This window comes from Rhea pennata, chromosome 7 (assembly GCF_028389875.1).
Source record: "Rhea pennata isolate bPtePen1 chromosome 7, bPtePen1.pri, whole genome shotgun sequence".
Classification (NCBI taxonomy): Eukaryota; Metazoa; Chordata; class Aves; order Rheiformes; family Rheidae; genus Rhea; species Rhea pennata.
This window is the reverse complement of record NC_084669.1, coordinates 23311640-23329346: the sequence shown is the minus strand read 5'-3', so window position 1 is coordinate 23329346 and position 17707 is coordinate 23311640. Positions and strand designations below refer to the sequence as shown.

Here is a 17707-nt window from a genome sequence, read left to right as displayed (position 1 = left end):
ACCTTGGGAGGATTGGGATCCATCTATAGCTAGGGCTGCTTCTCCTCAGACACCTGGGCACTGTAAAGTGTGCTATAATTTCACCTCCATCCTAAATTGTCTCACATGCGGAATGAGCTCAGGCTTTCTCACCAACTGGAAATACCAATCACTGGCAGAAGACAGGCATACCAGGATAGCAGTCTAGTCTTTACTTGCTATCACACTGTAGGAATTTTTGTCACTGCAAGAAGTGCTTCAAAATATCTCAATTTAAACTTATCCACTGGACTATTTTTAGTTCCTAGGACTCAAGAGCCTTTCCATGTATGGTGGGGGAAGGGAGGAAAAAATGGGTGGGGAAATTTCCTCCTCTGCTTTATATGGGCCTGGCTGCCTGTGCAGATTCATCAAAGTTACTCTATTCCATATCAGAAAAGGAAATCCTCTTTTTTGAAGCAGATGTACAGCAACATTACTTGACAAGATAGGATGCTTATAAATAAGTGGCCTATTCACTGGAGGGCGATACAGATTTCTTCTTCCAAGAGTGACTGCAATCACACTTCTCTGCAGAGGGTGAGTGTAACAAGCCAGCTATCAGCTCATTACAATGGGTGTAGGCCACAGGAGTTGTGAAGAAGATAAAGTCCCTGAATGCCAGTTTGAACTTACTGCACCACATTTTCTACTTGGCCTTCAGTTTTGACAACTGTGACGCTAATGATGGATATTAGGCTAGCTTAATGCTTTTGCCGTTTTCTGCAGTCTAGAAGACAAACGGTTTACGATAGTCATCAGCTGTCCCCATCCTAGCTGCTTTAAGGGAGAATTGAAAGGCCTTCTGCATAGACCAGGAGGAAATCAAGATTCATTGCCTGAACTATTGATCTTATAGGAGGTCTGTTTCTAGCAGTATGAAGCAATGCTGAATAACCCTTGGTCTGTGCTATTCAGTGAGCAGCCAGCCTAGGAGAACAAGAAGAACTGCCTCTGTGGTTGAATCACAGATAGAGAATCTGATCTCACTTCAGCTCACATTAAACTGGGAATTGTCTCCACCTGAGAAATCAAGAAAAATACATTAGTGTATGCAATTGAATTGGACATCTTTGCTTAAGAATCTTCCACTTAGTATTAACATTCAGTTTTGAATTCTCTGCAGCTTGGAAGGCTCTAGTAAAGAAGATAACACTGAGATAAACATAGTGCATCTGGAGCCCTCTCAATCCAGTTTCAGGCTTCAGTATGGTATGCCTTTTGTCCTTATGTCTTTGGTTTATATTCTTCTTCTGTCCAAAGCACACAAGTGATATTTTCTGGCTGATGTATTAACTGCATGGGCAGACAGAGATTGTATGGTAGTTGACTCTCCTGGCTAGTGTGGATGAATTTGTCCTTCTTTCTTGAGCAATCACAGAAATTGTCATAAGCAATTGCCTCCTCAGGGGTTCTTGCTGAAGACATCCAGCATCATTCCCTTTGGGCATTGCTCTTGGCCAGCATTTCAATGGAAGATGCTGTGGACTGCAGCACTGTAAGTAAAGCTGGTAGAGCTTTGTTCTGAGCTCAGCTTCTCTTCGCTCAGTACCTCACTGCTATCTTACTGCACAGCCTGACAGAGATAGGGTTTTAGGTGAACATGCACTCACTCAATAAATCCAGTTGGATATACTGTTCTCAGTGACGGAAGGATCTTTAGTATCTGAAGATGTTTGGAGAAGAGCTGTATCTGATCCTTGAAGTGAAGAGGTATACTCACTTTTGTCCTAGGATTTCCAGCTCTAGATGTTTTTTTAGTGCTTTTTTTAAACTATCAATTAGCTCGGACATTACTTCTCTATGCTGTTACTGTCAGGGGAGGGACTCTGACTCTGCAGCACAGTTCCTCAGACATAGCCAGATCTTGCTGATGGTGAAATGGTGACAGCAGTTTTCTGTTGAGATCATTCTTCCATGGTCCTTGGAGGGCCCAGGTTAGCGATTTTTCAGAATATGCTGCCATACACATTTAGCTAGCTTAGCCTGCCTCAGTGCATGCACTTGTAGAGTGACTTTGGTAAGCTAATGGCTGACAGGATGTGTAAGGCTGATGGGGAGTAATGGGATTCAGCTAAATTGTTGCTATTAATTGGCAACATTCATAGTGTGTGTTTTAAGTATGCAATGTGCTCAGATCTCAAGGTGATTAGAGCAATAATCACACTGAAACAATTATATAAATAATCCCCTAGGCTGTCTCAGCCAACCTGATAGTTTCTAGGTTCCAGGATTTTCAGAGCTGAGCTGAAAAAATCTTAATGCAAATAGGCAACAGGAGTTCCTCTCCTTGTGCAGGGTTGCCTCCATCAGGTCTGAAAGTGATACGGGACTTGCTGAAAAGGCTGAAATGGGACAAGTAGCCAAAACTACGCAGAGACAACACTGAAATGATGAGACAAAGTGACAGTGATAGGGGAGGGAGAAGCATAAAAAGGAGAGGCATAAAAGGACCTTGACAAAGGGTAATTAAACTGTAGGGTTATTGCTCAACAAGAACGAGGGAAAATGGTGGTTAGGAAAGAGGAAACTGTGAACCTGACAAATATCATTCTTTAGTTTCCACTAAATCTATCATAGGAAGAGAGATCAGTTCATTGTGAAATCTGTAAAGCTTCACTGTTGTCAGTATACATGCTTATGTATGCCTATGTTAACCAAGGATCTGTCCCTTTTAGTATATGAGAAATACAAGCAGGAACAGAGATGAGTAGATTCAACATATCTAAATATACATATACTATGAGTATACTGAAAAGGCCAAGGCTCAATCATATTCTCTCTAGAGATTTTATGTAGGGAATTAGTGGAAATTGTGTCAGAACAGCCCTCAGTCATTGATAAATGACAGATAGTCATTTTATTGATTTTAGTTGCTTTCTGCAACCTGCCAAGCTCCCACTACATTTTAAAAATCCAGCTGTTCACAAGACAACTGTAGGCACCTTCCATGCTTATGTCATCTGCTGATTAACATATGGCAATCTCCACTGCATCCTCAGGCCATTCATTGAAAATGGTATTATTGCTATTTCCTGTTACTGCTTGGTAGGTACTGCACGGTCAAGCTGGTCATCTCTCTTCTGTCAGAGGATCTTGCCCTCTTGCTACATCTAGACAGAGCAGGGGGTATGTGCTGTGGGGCACCTCGCAGCCCTGAAACTGCTGCTGTTCAGAACCGAGACCTGGCTGGGACACCCTGCGGCTTTTTTCTGATCTTTCTTCCCGCTGTCATTGATATCAAAGTCATTGATAAATACTCTGGAATGATGGGAAGGGTCTCAGTGAAAAGAGACCAAGAATAGCACAGGCACTGGCTCTGGGGATCATAAAAAAGTAAGTTTAGCTTCAGTTGGGTGAATGAAAATTATTTTGAATGCACTTCACAGAAAGCAAGACAATCACTAAAACCAATATGGATTAATCAAAACTAAAGTAAGAGACGCTTGCTGACCTGTCTGGTAAAATAACAGGCCTAGTGGCTAAAGAAATAAGGTGTACACAGTATATGCTGACCTCTGTAAGACATCTGATATAGTTCCACATGACTTTTCCAACTAGCAAAATATGGATGAGGGGGACTACTGCAAGGTGCGGGCACAATTGGCCAAGAATAGAACACAGAACATAACTATTAATGTCTCATGATGTCAAGTTAGCTAGCTGGCTAAGTTGGTAGTAGTGTTTCACTGCACTTCTGAATCCAATAGGACTACCTCTATATTTTCACCATGGAGCTTTAAACACTGACATATGTCAGTCAAATGTCCTCTCCACCTCAATGATATGTGACTGGGGAAGAGACAGATGACTAAAAATCCCAATCCTTCTCTCTTCTGTCAGAGGATCTTGTCCTCTTGCTGCATCTAGACAGAGCAGGGGGTATGTGCTGTGGGGCACCTCGCAGCCCTGAAACTGCTGCTGTTCAGAACCGAGACGGGGCTGAGACACCTTGCGGCTTCCTTCTGATCTTTCTTCCCATAGAAAACAAGGTGTGTGGGGGCACGGGGGAGGGAGGTGGGTTACCTGCACCGAGGAGCTCGGAAGAGTTCCCAGGTCCACTGTAATCGTGTTTTCATCTGTTTTTTGATTGCACACTCATCCTAGTGAATCTTTAAAATATTTTTATTTCTCTTGCCTGTGTTGTACCTACCGAGCAGTAACAGGAAATAGCAATAATACCATTTTCAATAAATGGCCTGAGGATGCAGTGGAGATTGCCATATGTTAATCAGCAGATGACATAAGCATGGAAGGTGCCTACAGTTGTCTTGTGAACAGCTGGATTTTTAAAATGTAGTGGGAGCTTGGTAGGTTGCAGAAAGCAACTAAAATCAATCAGATAACAAGGATAAACGGCAAATACTGCAGGATTAATCAGATGCACAGACAGAGATGGTGAACATATGCTTGCCTGTATCGCTAGAGAGTGGATGCTTGAAACACTGAAAGACAAAGAGAAGATGAATCAGCAGTACCCTGTTGTCAGAGGTCAAGCAGTTTTGTGAGAATTAACAGTAGCTGGTATCCTTTTAATTTGTCTTCTACTTGATATCTCATTCTCTCGTGTCTAGTAAAATGCAAATCTGTCTGATGCCTCTCACATTCAAAATCGGAGCTCATAAACTCTCTTTTCTGTCATTCTTCCATTTTTGGTGTCTAATTAAGACTGCATCCAGACTTCCCATTTCCTATAGTAGGGCCTGTCTCCTCTGTCCAGCCACCTATTTTAATGTAAACTTATAGGAGCTTAGTATCTTTGTGACTTCATAATTTTAAAATTAACAAATGGGCTCAAAAGCTATTCAGGTGAAACACAAAGACTGAAAGACATATAGCATGACTGCATAAGCTGTTCTTAGGAAATCAGGCTAAAAATGCAAAAGACAGATTCACTAGGAGACTCAACAGGTGCTGCCCTGGCAAAAGGACTCTGCTTTGCAGTCTTGTTGCAGAAGACTAAGTAGGGAACATCTACGGCCTGGGTTTGAGCTGTCAGTACAGGGAAGCTAGGCTAGGAATGTGTGCTACCTTTTGCACTGAGCACACATTTCTATCCAACGCACAAAAAAACACAAGCTCTCATTCAACTGAAAGAGATTTTTTTGAATGAACAAGCTATCCAAGTCTCCAGCAAGATACTGTGAGACTAATACATTGCAGCCATGCATAGAAATGTCTTCTCTTCCTCTCTGCCTGGTAGGACTCTTCAGTAGCAGTGTTGGAGTGTAAGAATGGCTAAGAATTGTGAAAAAACTGCAAAGTGAGTGGGTGTTTTGCTCTCACAGGCTGTAGATACACCTGCAGAGAAGCTTGATTTTACCTGATCTCTATTTCTCTGAAAGCAAGAGATCATAGTGGGGCAGTGTCTCAGTGGGAGCTCTTAAAATCACTAGGCATTTAGGAAAATGTTTACATTTCAGGAGGTACTTAAATATATTTTCAACTTTAGATACATGCTTAAGTGTTGCAGACTTCAGCAGGATCAAAGCACAAGCTGGTAGCCTGCTGAATCAGAGCTGAAGTTAGTAGCTGTATTTTATATTATGAATAGATTACATGATGGAAGTGTGCAAACATCCAAGTATTCAAAATAAGCTTTCTGTCCCAGGAGTTATACCAGTTATTTTAAGTAAAAGAATATATACTCCTCTACCTTATGGTTTCCAATTCCAGCACTGGTTGTAGCTTGAAAGGCTGGCTTACAACAGGGAAATACTTGGAAGGCCAATAGAACCTATTCAAATCTTATTTTGAAAGGGCTCCAGATATGAAAAATATGAGAAGTCTATAGCCTCTAATGACTTACTGAGATATCTGCAACACTAGCCATGGAAAAATGACCTTGTCTAACATAAATAGCTTGAAAAACAAAATTCTAGTTGATCCCATGTAAAAAAAATAGTGAACAAATAGTTCTTCATCACAAAGAAATAGGTTCTTTATCTCTGAAATTAGTAGTATGTTTATTTTCAATGGTAATGGCTTTTCTGGAATTTGGTCTTCAGTAATAAAATCTACTGTTGTTTGTTTCATAGTGAACACATAGTTTCTGACATTATATAAGCTGCTTGTTGTGTAGTTTTCTGAGCATACATTAAAATGCTTTCTTGTATCAGATCCTGATCTTGAAAAGATACTTCTTATGCTTCTCTTCACTGAAATTAGTAACTTAATTCATTCTCTTTAGTGAAATCTAGTTAAAGTAATACATGAAAAAGACTTTGTAAGCTTCGCTTAATAGCAAATATTATTTCTTATTGATTATTTCAATAGAATTTAATTAAGAAAAAAATGAGTGCTATAGAAGAGGTTTTTGTAGAAATTATCCACCACACCAGCAGAATTTAGGAGAGTATTGTAACTCCTCTATTCTTCTGTTAACTCTTTTATCTATTCCATTTGAATGCTGTTAATAGAGAAGTGTTTCTGTACCACAGAACAATTTCTAGTTTCCAGTTGCATACTGCAGATATAAGACTCTATAAGGCTTTTCCAAAGAGACTGTATCACAATGAGTATAAATATTAATCAAAGAAGAAGAAATTAAGCTACATCCATTTCTCTTGCTCTAAAAGCATGCATGAAGCATGACAAATCTTTTATAGCAATGTTGCCTGCAACAGTTGTCTTCCTTGGAGGGCAGCGATGGCTAATGGATTTCAAGAGGCATGGTCAGACCTTCACTCTTCTAGACTCACTAACACTAGAGACGGTCTGCTTGAGTCCTGAGTGATGGTGTCACTAAGAGTGGGACTGCTGTGCAGGGAAAACCACTGGGCAGCATCACTCAGCCCCAGTTCTGTGTTTTCCTCACAGCACCTATTGCTCCTGCAGAGAACAAGCCAATAGGACAAGCCCTAGCCAAAGTGCAGGGAGACAGATGCAGAGCTCCTCTCTTCCCCGTCCACCTTGAGTCCTCCCTAAACCGCACCTTGTCTTTCAGCACTTCTCAGTCTCTAACACATGAGCTCTGAATGGTGCTGCCAAAACACCACTTGTTGGCCTCCAAACCCTTTGTCACCTTCTGTGGGCACAGCCACACTCTTCAGGGTTGTAGTAAGAGCTTCTGCCACTGCAGAACTAAACAACTACACTGCCAGCATCCAAGATCCTAATGCTCTTCTAGTAAATGTTCCTCAGTCCTAATCCAGGAATCTGCTTCACAGACTAGTTCTCCTGAGATGTGAAAGGAAGTTGATATACATAGAAAAAGAAAGCTTTCCTCCCCACTACTGTTCTCCAAATATTTGCTTGGAATTGGGTGCATTCTTGGGTTTCAGAGAAGGAAAGTTGCCTTCCTCCTGGGCAGGTTTCTCTGCTTCCCTGTGCTGGGATATGAGACCTATGTTAGCTTCAACTATTTGAAGGGTTCTTTAGTATGGAAATGCTGGATGTTGAGGTACTGGAAACACTGTTTCTTCCCTGAATGTTGCACCACAGCTGCAGTGACAGTAGGGAGCATATTTTCTCATTTTTAAATATAAAAGAGGAGTTTCTCTTCCATGGAGTGGAGATTGGGGGAAAGAAAGAGGGTGTTTAAGTGCCAGGTGACAATGTCCATCACACTGCTCAGTGATGAAGCTAGGAAGATAAAAATAGACAGAGTGACCTCACGGCTTTCGGCAGCAATGCCTATGAGACAAAAGAGAGGCTTTAAAAGGCTTGTGGAGCTGATAGCAAAGGACTTGGACAGTTCAGAGTTTTGGTTCTGCTCCAGCAGGGAGCTGCTTTCCTTCTCTCTCATTGCCTCTCTCTCTGTTTATGGGGAGTTGTGATTTAAACGGGCGTTGTGACATGCCCAGCTCTCCAGGCCTGGACACTGTATTCTCAAGCTTGGATCAGCCCTATGCAGGTACATGTCTTCTTTTCTCTCTTCTCTTCTCTTCTCTTCTCTTCTCTTCTCTTCTCTTCTCTTCTCTTCTCTTCTCTTCTCTTTTTTTCTTTGCCTTGCCCTTCTTTTCCCTTCTTTTCCATTTCCTTTCTTTTCCTTTTTCTTCTTTTTATTTCTCTTTCCCCTTTCCCCTTCCCTTCCCTTCGCTTTCCTACCCTTCTCTTCCCTTCGCTTTCCTTTCCCTCTTTTGCTTTTCTTTTCACTCTTTTCTTCTCTCTCTTGCTCACTTTCTCTTCAGCAAGTCATCTCAGGAAGATTTCTCTTCCCCAGCTTTCTTAAACTATTGTAGGAGATTGTGGCTTGAATACTATGATCATTTTTCTGGTGGGAGAATGGGGATAATTAGTCATGTGCTTTAGCCTTTCATGAGAAAGAAAGGAGGAAGAAGAGAACAGGGAGGCAAGTCTCAGGTCCCAGAGGGGCTTAGCTGTCAGCTGCTGCGGGCCAGCAGACTTTAAAGCACAGGGCACTTCAGAACAACTTCCTAGGGGAGCCATACATGGATATTAGTGCTGAACCAGGACCAAGAGTTGGTGTAATCACAGTCAAGACTAGCTGCTGTTAAATTTTCTCTGTCAGTATTTGCTAGCTCCAAACTGTAGAGGTGAGCCCTTTCATGGTGCTCTGCTGGCAGAAGGGGCTGCACAGCCACTTACTCTGGAAAGTGTAGTTCCTTAGCTGTTAGCTCCCAGTGCCAGAAATCTGCCCATGAATCACTCATGCCCAAAGTTCATATATTCTGGGCTTGATTTAGATTCTGTAGTGCTACTTCTTCTATTTGTAAATTTAGAAGCAGAATACGAGCTGGGTAAGGGTCTTCTAAGCTGGAGGTGTAGTGACTGGATGCTTGTAGCAAAAGAGAAAGCTCTCCCGTTTCTTCCACTGTGGACACCTCTGTATGGACACAGACATACAGATTTCTAAGCAGAGTGGGCAAACCTTCAGGGGCTATAGCTCACCTCCATCATGGACGGCAGATCTTTTGGAGACAAGCCCATGATCATCCATGGATAGCACTGGGTCTCACCGAAAGCCTAAGCAAGGCTGAGTCATTTGGTAAAGAGAGCTTTGAAGAGCCTTAGATCAGCAAGTGCCAGTACAAAAGTGAGGCCTTTCTTCAGCCCAGTCCTGATTTTGCTCTGTTTCCAGTCTTCTGGGTGGAAAGGGGAGGAATGGACTGAGCATCCAAGTGAGGTGATCTGAAACTGCAGGGCTCCCCTTTGGGGAGCATATGCTATGGAATGGCTGCAAACCTAGAGAAGAGTCTTTCCTTTCATGATTTTAAGCTGCCTGGAAGGATGATTGCTGTGCAAATCAGTATCTTACTTTTAGCATGTGGTAAGCTGCTTCTGTTGTGGTTACACTGGTGCAGGAGGGAACAATGACAGCTGCCACAGTTGTACAGCCTAGCTTCCTTCCAGGGACATCCGAAGCCCTCAGAGAAACCACTATCCTTCCTAGTGAAGATCTCTGTTCCCTGCTGTACCCGGGTGCTGGTCACTTTGCCACATCAGCTGTTCCCTGTTGAATTAATGCTCTGTGATAAAATGGTCCAAAGTTAGATCTTCAGAGGACTGAGCTGCTTCCATCTTCTCCTGAACTAACACCATCCCCCAGCACCGCTTGCAGCATTCTCTCCTGTCCTGTCCTGTCCTGTCATTTCACCAGGGCATAATATTGTCCCTTCTTCTGGAGAACGTCAGTGCAGGACAAGATGTTACACAGCTTTTTAACAAATGAATAGTTAGACAGTGGGTGGACATCTCTTCTGTCATGCTGAGAAACAGACAATGGGAATAAGGCAAAGGATGGAGAAAAAAATGAGAGATCAGACTAGGGGCAGGCTTTGTTCTTTTTCATCTGTGCAAGGCTGGTGTTGATTTCTGTCACTTGAACACTGATTCTAGACATGGCCATACTTTCTCTTTGGACAATTGAGTTTGGTGTTACTATTGGTGCCTGCTGTCCTGCTGCTTGCCCTGCACAGAGGCAGAGAACACAGCGTTCCTCCCTTGGGCTTTACTGCCTGCTGGGCTGGCAGAGCAGGTGGAAAATGATTATCTTGCACTTTCATATCAGCATGCCAACAGGTGTTGGCTTTTCCAGGCAAGCCTGTGTAAGTGCATTCCTTCTGGCCTAGATCAGTTGTGGAGGTCTGGGATTCTTGCTCAGGAGCAAATGCTCTTCTTCCTTGCTGGGCATTGCACACAGGCAAGGCACTGCAGCAAGGATGAAAACATGGCTCCTGTTCTGTGGGCCCACTGCATTGCTTCTGGGGAGCAGCGAAGAGCTCTGCACATGGTATTGCTGTGGCCCATGCTCACCCTGCAGCCAGCACTGCAGAGCCCAGATTGGGAGCAGCCCAGCTGTGCCTGTAGGGAAGTCACCCAAGAAGCACCACTCCTATGGCACAGCACATGTGGGTGCTAACAGCAGCAGTGGCTGCCTCCTAAGCTCCTGGATCAGAGAGATTGCTTCTCCTGGGAATCCTTCATGTGGTAGGAGGAAGATCTGCACAAAGCAGGATTCCAAATTCAGAGTGATAATTAAAGAGTCAAAATTCCCAGGAGCAAGGGCATGCACTGCAAAAGCACTGTGAGAAACAGCCTGGGACTCCTGGCCACCTTCTGCAGGAACAGGAAATCCCAGGTCTGTTCAGGAATCAGAGACCAGTTTTGGAGTAAGGGGGTTCCCTCCCTGCACCTGCCCAGACTTATCTTGTCATGCTTGCAGGGAAAGAGAAAACTGCAACTGGGTTTGAATCAGCAGTTCCTAAAGCCACTACTAGTAAAGGTAGGAAGGACAGGGAGGGCAGGGGGTGATGAGTGTCTCCTCACATGAGCACTAGGAAACCTACAGCCAGATCCCTGCCCATATTTGCCAGCCTAGCCTATTGCTGAGCCCTGAGCTTGTCTCTTCTTGTCTCTTGCAGAGCTCCACCGCCATGAGAGCACTCAAGAGAAGAATGTGAAAGAAGCCAAAACCAAGTGCAGAACCATTGCATCCCTGCTGACGGATGCACCCAACCCCCACTCCAAGGGGGTGCTGATGTTCAAGAAGCGCAGGCAGAGGGCTAAGAAGTATACGTTGGTCAGCTTTGGGAGCGTCGACGAAGACCGCTGCTACGAAGAGGAAGACGGAATTTTTCCAACTAGTGAGTCTGAATTTGATGAGGAAGGTTTCTCTGATGCCCGAAGCTTAACTAATCACTCAGACTGGGACAACACCTACCTGGATATTGAAAAGTCCAAGTCAGACTCTGAGCAGAAGGAAGAGAAGCAGAAAGGTTTGAGCGAGGCCTCAGGTAAAGGAGCACGATTATTTGAGCAGCAGAGGGAGCGGGCTGGGAAGTACACAGTGGAGCGAGTTTCTGTGCAGAAGAGCCCCCAGCCTGCCCCAGCTGCCCAGCCACCGCAGGGCATGGTGAATGGAGACATGCCTGTGCCACAGCAAGCAGACAGCGTGCCCCTCAGCATCCACCTGGAAGGTGTGCAAGTGCCTGGCAAGCAGCCAGCCATGCTCCCTGCTCAAGGCCTGCCTGTCCTCAGCCCCACTGCCTTTCCCCCTCCCCCGGGCACTCCTGACCCATTCTCTGCAACCACTGCGAGTATGTTCAACAGGTCTGCACGGCCCTTTACTCCTGGCTTCTCTGGCCAACGCCCAGTAACATCCTCTGTTACCTTCAAGCCATCTGCACCCAAAAAGCCTAGTGAAAGCCTGGGAGGGCAAAGTACGGTGGTTTCCCCTTTCTCACCTCTGCCTCCAGGAGCACCTTCTAATGCATCAGTTCCAGTGCACCGTGGTGCAGTCAGCTCCTCTACATCTCTCTATATTCCTGCACCAGGAAGGCCAGCCCCACTGCAGGAGTTGCAGCCAGGAGGGGGAGGAAGTGCTGCAGAGACTAAGCCTTCTCCCAATACTGCCCGGACATCCACTGCCTCCATATTTCTGTCTACTCCCTTGAAGCCAGGAGGAGAGGCAGCCTCTGCAGCATCCCAACCACGCGTCCCTGGAACAGCTTCTTCTTCTTTGTATATTAGCCCAGCTCCATCACAGCCCACAGTAAACAGCTCCCTACTGCCAAGGCAGCCATGTCCTGCCACCTCACCAGCAACACCACGACCTCCCTCTGAGCCCTTAACCTCGAGGGAGCAGAGAATTGCTGTGCCAGCTCCCCGGACAGGCATCCTGCAGGAGGCTCGCCGGCGGGGCAACAAGAAACCCATGTTCAGTCGCACTGAGGAGAAGAAGAAGAATTCACCCAACCCCGAACTCCTATCTCTGGTACAGAACTTGGATGAGAAGCCAAAAGGCGACCATCCTGGGGCAGGCTTTGAGTCTGGACCTGAGGAGGATTTCCTCAGCCTGGGTGCTGAGGCCTGCAATTTCATGCAGTCCTCTGGCCGTAAGTTCAAGACACCACCTCCAGTGGCTCCAAAGCCACAGCAGCAGGGCGCTGGACTGGTAAATGGGGCTCATGATATGCCTCAACTTAAAGGCAAGGGGGCAGAGCTTTTTGCCAAACGTCAGAGCCGCATGGACAAATTTGTGGTGGAGACAACCCCGAAGCCAGACTCCAAGCCCAGGACCCCCTCTCCTTCCCCTTCTCTACCCTCATCCTGGAAATATTCACCCAACATCCGAGCTCCCCCTCCAATAGCTTATAACCCAATGCATTCCCCTTTCTATCCCCTGGCAGCCAGCAAGTCTCAGGCTAGCAAAGCAGAGAGCAAAGTGAAAAAGGCACCTGGCCAGAAATCAGGGATCAAGGTCATTGATTTCATGCGCCACCAGCCCTATCAGTTAAAGTCAGCCATGTTCTGTTTTGGGGAGCCTCCGAGCCCCAGCACACAGGAGGCTTCTGGTCAGACAGGCCAACATGCCAGCTCATCCTTCACCACCACCAAGCAGGTTCCTGTGAAAACAGCCAAGACCCATGAGATCCGGCGGTTCTCCACCCCGGCTCCCATGCCATCCTCGAGCAGCCTGGCACCCACTGTCCTTGCGCCCCGCTCAGCCACCACATTGGATGAGCCGGTGTGGAGGACGGAAATGGCATCCTCTGCCCCCACTACACCAGCTCCCTTTCAGGTGGAGCTCAGCCAGTCCCCTAAGCCATACCAGAGCTCCCCGGAGCTCAGTCAGGTGTACCGAGGGCCTTCCCCAAACCCAGCTTCAGCTTCTCGGTTTCAAGTGGCCAGGCCCAAGTTCTCAGCAGCCAAAACAGGGATGCAGGCCAATGTGTGGAGACCGAGCTTCGGACACCACTGAGGCAGCTGCTGTTCCCATGTTGTCCCTGACCCCACAGAGATTGTGCTCGTTTTGTCTTTCATGCTCAATACGTTGGGGTGAGTGACACAGAATGAAGAAAAGAGAAAAAAAAAATTCTCCCCTTCTGCTCCATCCTCCCCCCTAGCCTCCCCTTGTCTCAGTTGGGCAGCTTCATGGCAAGGCTTAGTGGCCGTGGCTAGAGCAGGAGAAAGGACATGGAGAGAGGGCATTTGTGTGGTGTGCACAGCCTGGGGACTCGCACGCAGCTGCAAAACTCGCCTTTGGAGGAGGTGAATGGCAGGAGTGTCTCACACAAGCACACGTAGGTGGTAGCGCTTTTCATCTCCTGAGGACTTTACAGAGAATATTGCACCAATCCTCTCAGTGCTCCTGTAAGGATGGAGTCACCCCTTGAATGGAGGAGCCTTGGGGGGCAAGAGCCTCACAGGAAGGAAGGAGCAGAGACAGGACTTCAGTACAGAAGTTCTAGCTTCCTCATTAGAGCGTTTTTTGCTGAGCCTGCCAGTCTGTATACATGCACTTGTGTGTGCAAACACAAACATGCATACACACAGATGCACAGTCAGCAATGAATGCAATGAGAATGGAGGCTCCGCCTTGGACATTTCTTCTCAGATTGCTCTTAGGAGGGGCAAGGGAAGATAGGCAAGAAAACAGTGTGAGAGAGGGTGTTTGGCCATTCACACATGGACAGTGTGCCCTGCCTAGGAGGACGGTGATGTGTGCCTGTTCTTCTGGTCACCAAGGCTGGGGTTGAAAGAACGAATCATCCAAGGTGGTGCCATGTACAGCTATCCAGGGTGGTGGCTGTTTGCTGGAAGGGGGCACTGAATAGACTTGGTGGGACTATCATAAGCTGGAGGAACTAGAGAAGGAAGCAACCATTTTTAGACACAGAAAGGGCAAAGCTAAGCTCAGGCAGTGGCTGGTTAGCTCCAGGCAGGCTCTGCAGCAGTAGCTCCACTGGAACAGGATACAGACGCTGTAAGTGTAAGGGAGGATTGTGTAGGAGAAAGTAAAGTTGGTTTTACAAGGAGACAGGACTGAATATGCATTTGCACATCAGCTTTTTGTTCAGTTTAAGAGAGGAGTTGTGGCTAAATGGGAAACAGATCATGACATAAAACTTCCTGGAAACTCTCCATTGAACTGGAAATGGAGCCCTTTTACAGGTGGACTCAGCAGGGGAGTGGGAAACAGAGACACAGGAAGTCACTAGAGGATTTCATACTAAATAATTTAAGTATCCTCAGGGGTATTTGATAAGAACTGAAGTGCTCTGAGATTCCCGGAGGATCTGCATTCACACACACGTATGTAGAGCTCTGTTTGTGGGCAATCCTGGGAAAAGAGGGATGGTTATTCCTAGAATGTCTCAGGCTAGTCTCAGGCATCTTCTCTACATTAAAAGCATGTGACATGTAAGCATTCCCTTTCCTAAGAAAGAATTCAGGATATTAGTAGGGTCTGTGCATATGTGTGTGCATGTAGCCTGTGCTCTGGTTAGCGCACACCCCTGCCATTTGCTTTCCTGCCCTTGGTCCCCCTTTTGCAGCACCCACGTTCACAGTGTGATCCCACAGGTACAGGAAGAAAGCGTTGCTCCTGAAGCACTGGCTCCCCAACACAGCAGATGCCCTTGGTGTGAGGAGGGGCTTTGCCACCTTTTATTGGACCCTCAGGAATGAGTTCCAGAGCAGGATGAGCCCTGCTCATGATATGTCTCCATCTCATTAAACCTGGTTCTTTCCTTCAAGCAGAATCCATTCTCCGAATGGACTGAGCAGAAGCTTTGGATCTATGAAACTGTTGGTTCTGGGGAAAGAAAAGGCTCTGATGTCAGGTCTGTAAGCAGTGCAGCCCATCTGGCTTCATGCTCAGTCCGATCCGATGTTCCACAATGCAGCTGGAGCCTACAATGCGCAGCTCTTCTCATAGAGGCTCAGAGCTTTAGTTTGCCTCTCTTCTTTGTGAGCTGCTAGAGATTTTGCATATGTGCTGTCTCTCAGCAAGAAAGAGAGGGCTGGAGAACCTAGCTAGCAACTCTAGCCCTGGACAAGCTTAGGAGAGAGATGAAGAGAAAAAAGGAAAAGTAATGCAAAATCCTGCTTTTGAATACTTCAGTCTAGCTGGGCTTGCTCTATAGACTTGTGCTGACAGCACATGCTCCTAATCGAGGGCAAGCATGCTGGAGAGGGAGGAAGACAGCACTCATGCCTTACTCAGCAGACTAGCAGCCATGGGAGAGGATGGGAGGAAAACCTTCAGAAATGCCCTGAATTGATGAGCAAAGGGGTGTCCAAGTCAGGTGAGGTGTTGTTGCACCTGACTGTATGACACAGGAGCAGTCAACCTTAACTGATGAGGCAATGGTACATGCTCCTGGAAAGACCCAGAGGCGAGGTCTTAGGGCTAGTCATATTGCAGAGTGAACTCAGATCACCAGAATCTGCTTAGCTTTGGCTGGGGGTGGGGTGGGAGGGTGCAGCCATGCTATGAAACCTGACTTGGACAATTGCATTCTCACTCATCCTGTGATGCCCTGCATGGCTTGCGCTTCTGAAGAAAATACTATTTGCTGCTGCATGCTGAATCCTTGGTGATTCTTCCCAAAGAACTGTAGGAGGAATCATTTATTTTTCTAGGAAAACTGTGAGAAGGAACTGAAGGACTAGCAGTGCTCCAAAAGCTTCATCTCGAGTCTCACTGCAGAGTGCTGGCTATCCATCAATGATTTTAGGCAGTAGCCTTAGGTGAACCAGCTAGTCCAGACTGAAAGCATCACTGAACTCATGTCAGGAGGGGTTGTGTGGACCACAGAAGTGTGCTCAGGAAATTCTGCAGTGAAAAAATAACCTCAGAAAGTCTGAATCTTACTCCAGCATCTCTGGATAAGGGACGTAAGGAAGGTGAAGTGCTCTCAGGGTCTGAGTGTCTCAGGAACTTCATTTTGCCACTGGAGAAAAAGGGAGGTTTGGCCTTAGCATGGGCCTGCATTTAGTTAGTATCTGGATGGGTCCAGATTTCTGGAATGCAAGCCAAACAGTTAGAGCCAAGCACTGCTAGATGTTAATTACAGAACTCAGGTGCATGGAATACCTACATTTGGCCTATCATTTACGATAATGTAACAGGCAGAAGATGAAGAAAAGTTAGATTTGACTGGAGAAACAATATTAAACATCACAGCAAGGAAAAGAATCAGGAGACTGGGGATTCTGTATTTCACTCCTAACAGCCTAGGTTCAAACCCATGTTTACAAACAAAACCAAAGTAGTTTGATGGCTCTAAGCTTCTCCCAGTCTTTTCTGGATCCTCTGTTGAGGATACAACAGGATCTGCAGAGACCTACAGTGCTTTTAGAGTATCCCAAATAAGGCCGGAGGCTGTAAGTAGCATGAGATGAGAACACTGAGACGCATCTGCTAAACTATAGAAAAGAAACCTGAGCTATTGCTGGCCTCAAGCAGCTCTGCTAACATCTCATGGAAACAATGAGGCTGGCCTGTTAGGAAGGTCACAGGTAAGGCTACAAAGAAGACTTCTGAAGCATGTAAGTTTGTCTTGAGCCTCCCCAAATTTCTAATTCCTCCACTGTTGAACAAACACAGACTTAAGTAGTTGTTCAACAAGTTTTAGCTCCCACCTTGCTATGTTACAGGCTGCAATGGTAGGCCAAACTCAGTATCCCCTTGTTAAGCATTTAAAGATGTTTGCATGGGCTCTAATTTAAAACTGCTTATCATGCCTCCTCTCTAGCATGCTGCAGATTATATGTTGCAGCTATGGCAGTTCTGTGGGTTTATCTTGGCTTAAGAAGTGTCAGTCTCTTCCCTCTGTGTGTACGGGAACACTTGCTGGAGATAACCTCGAGTTATGGCAGCAGCTGAGGGAAAGCATCTCAGAGAAGATTGGTATGAAGAGAAGTCACTGATTGCCAGACGCTAGCACAGTACAGCCCCAGATTGTTTCTCAGACTGAATCTGCTCTCTTTCTACCACTATAGCCAGCACCCCCTACTAGGCCCTCTTCCTAGAAGAGACTTGTCAGTGCTCTGAAAATGAGTGCTCTGCCCAGCAGCAGTGCTGTGTCTCGTAGAAGATGTGACCCCAGAAGGAGAACAGAGTTGGCCTCTTTGTGTATGGAAATAATTTTGTTTTCCTTTTCTGTTTGTTTTTCAATTAAAAGTCACTTTCTATTTGTTTGTGCAGAAGAATAAACTTGTGATATGCACTTTATATGCCATATTTGTCACTTGCTTTGCTTAGCACCCAAAATGAACTGCTATGTGTACAGCACACAGAGTTATCGCTATCCCCACAAGCTAGGGACAAAAGAAAATAAGGAACCAAAGAAAAGGATGGGATGTCTTGGCAATACAAACATGAAGACTTAAGTTAAACTTAAAATCACTACACATTAAAAAGCTTCATACAAACAAAAAGTTAAGTGAGATGTAAACTTTGGTCTTACAGGACATAAAACACTCATTTGCTATTGGT

The 17707-nt window shown here is 45.7% G+C and overlaps 1 protein-coding gene across 2 annotated transcripts in view; it reads left to right on the top strand.

Annotated features, from left to right (window-relative positions):
- SYNPO2L (synaptopodin 2 like) overlaps window positions 1–17443 on the top strand; it is a 39581-nt gene extending 22138 nt beyond the window's left edge. For both annotated transcript variants that reach the window (XM_062580655.1, XM_062580656.1), the window contains exon 4: window positions 10845–17443. In XM_062580655.1, coding sequence (XP_062436639.1) covers window positions 10845–13183 — 2339 coding nt within the window. In that variant the 3' untranslated portion in view covers window positions 13184–17443. The remainder of the gene's footprint in view (window positions 1–10844) is intronic.
- The last annotated feature ends 264 nt before the right edge of the window (window positions 17444–17707 follow it).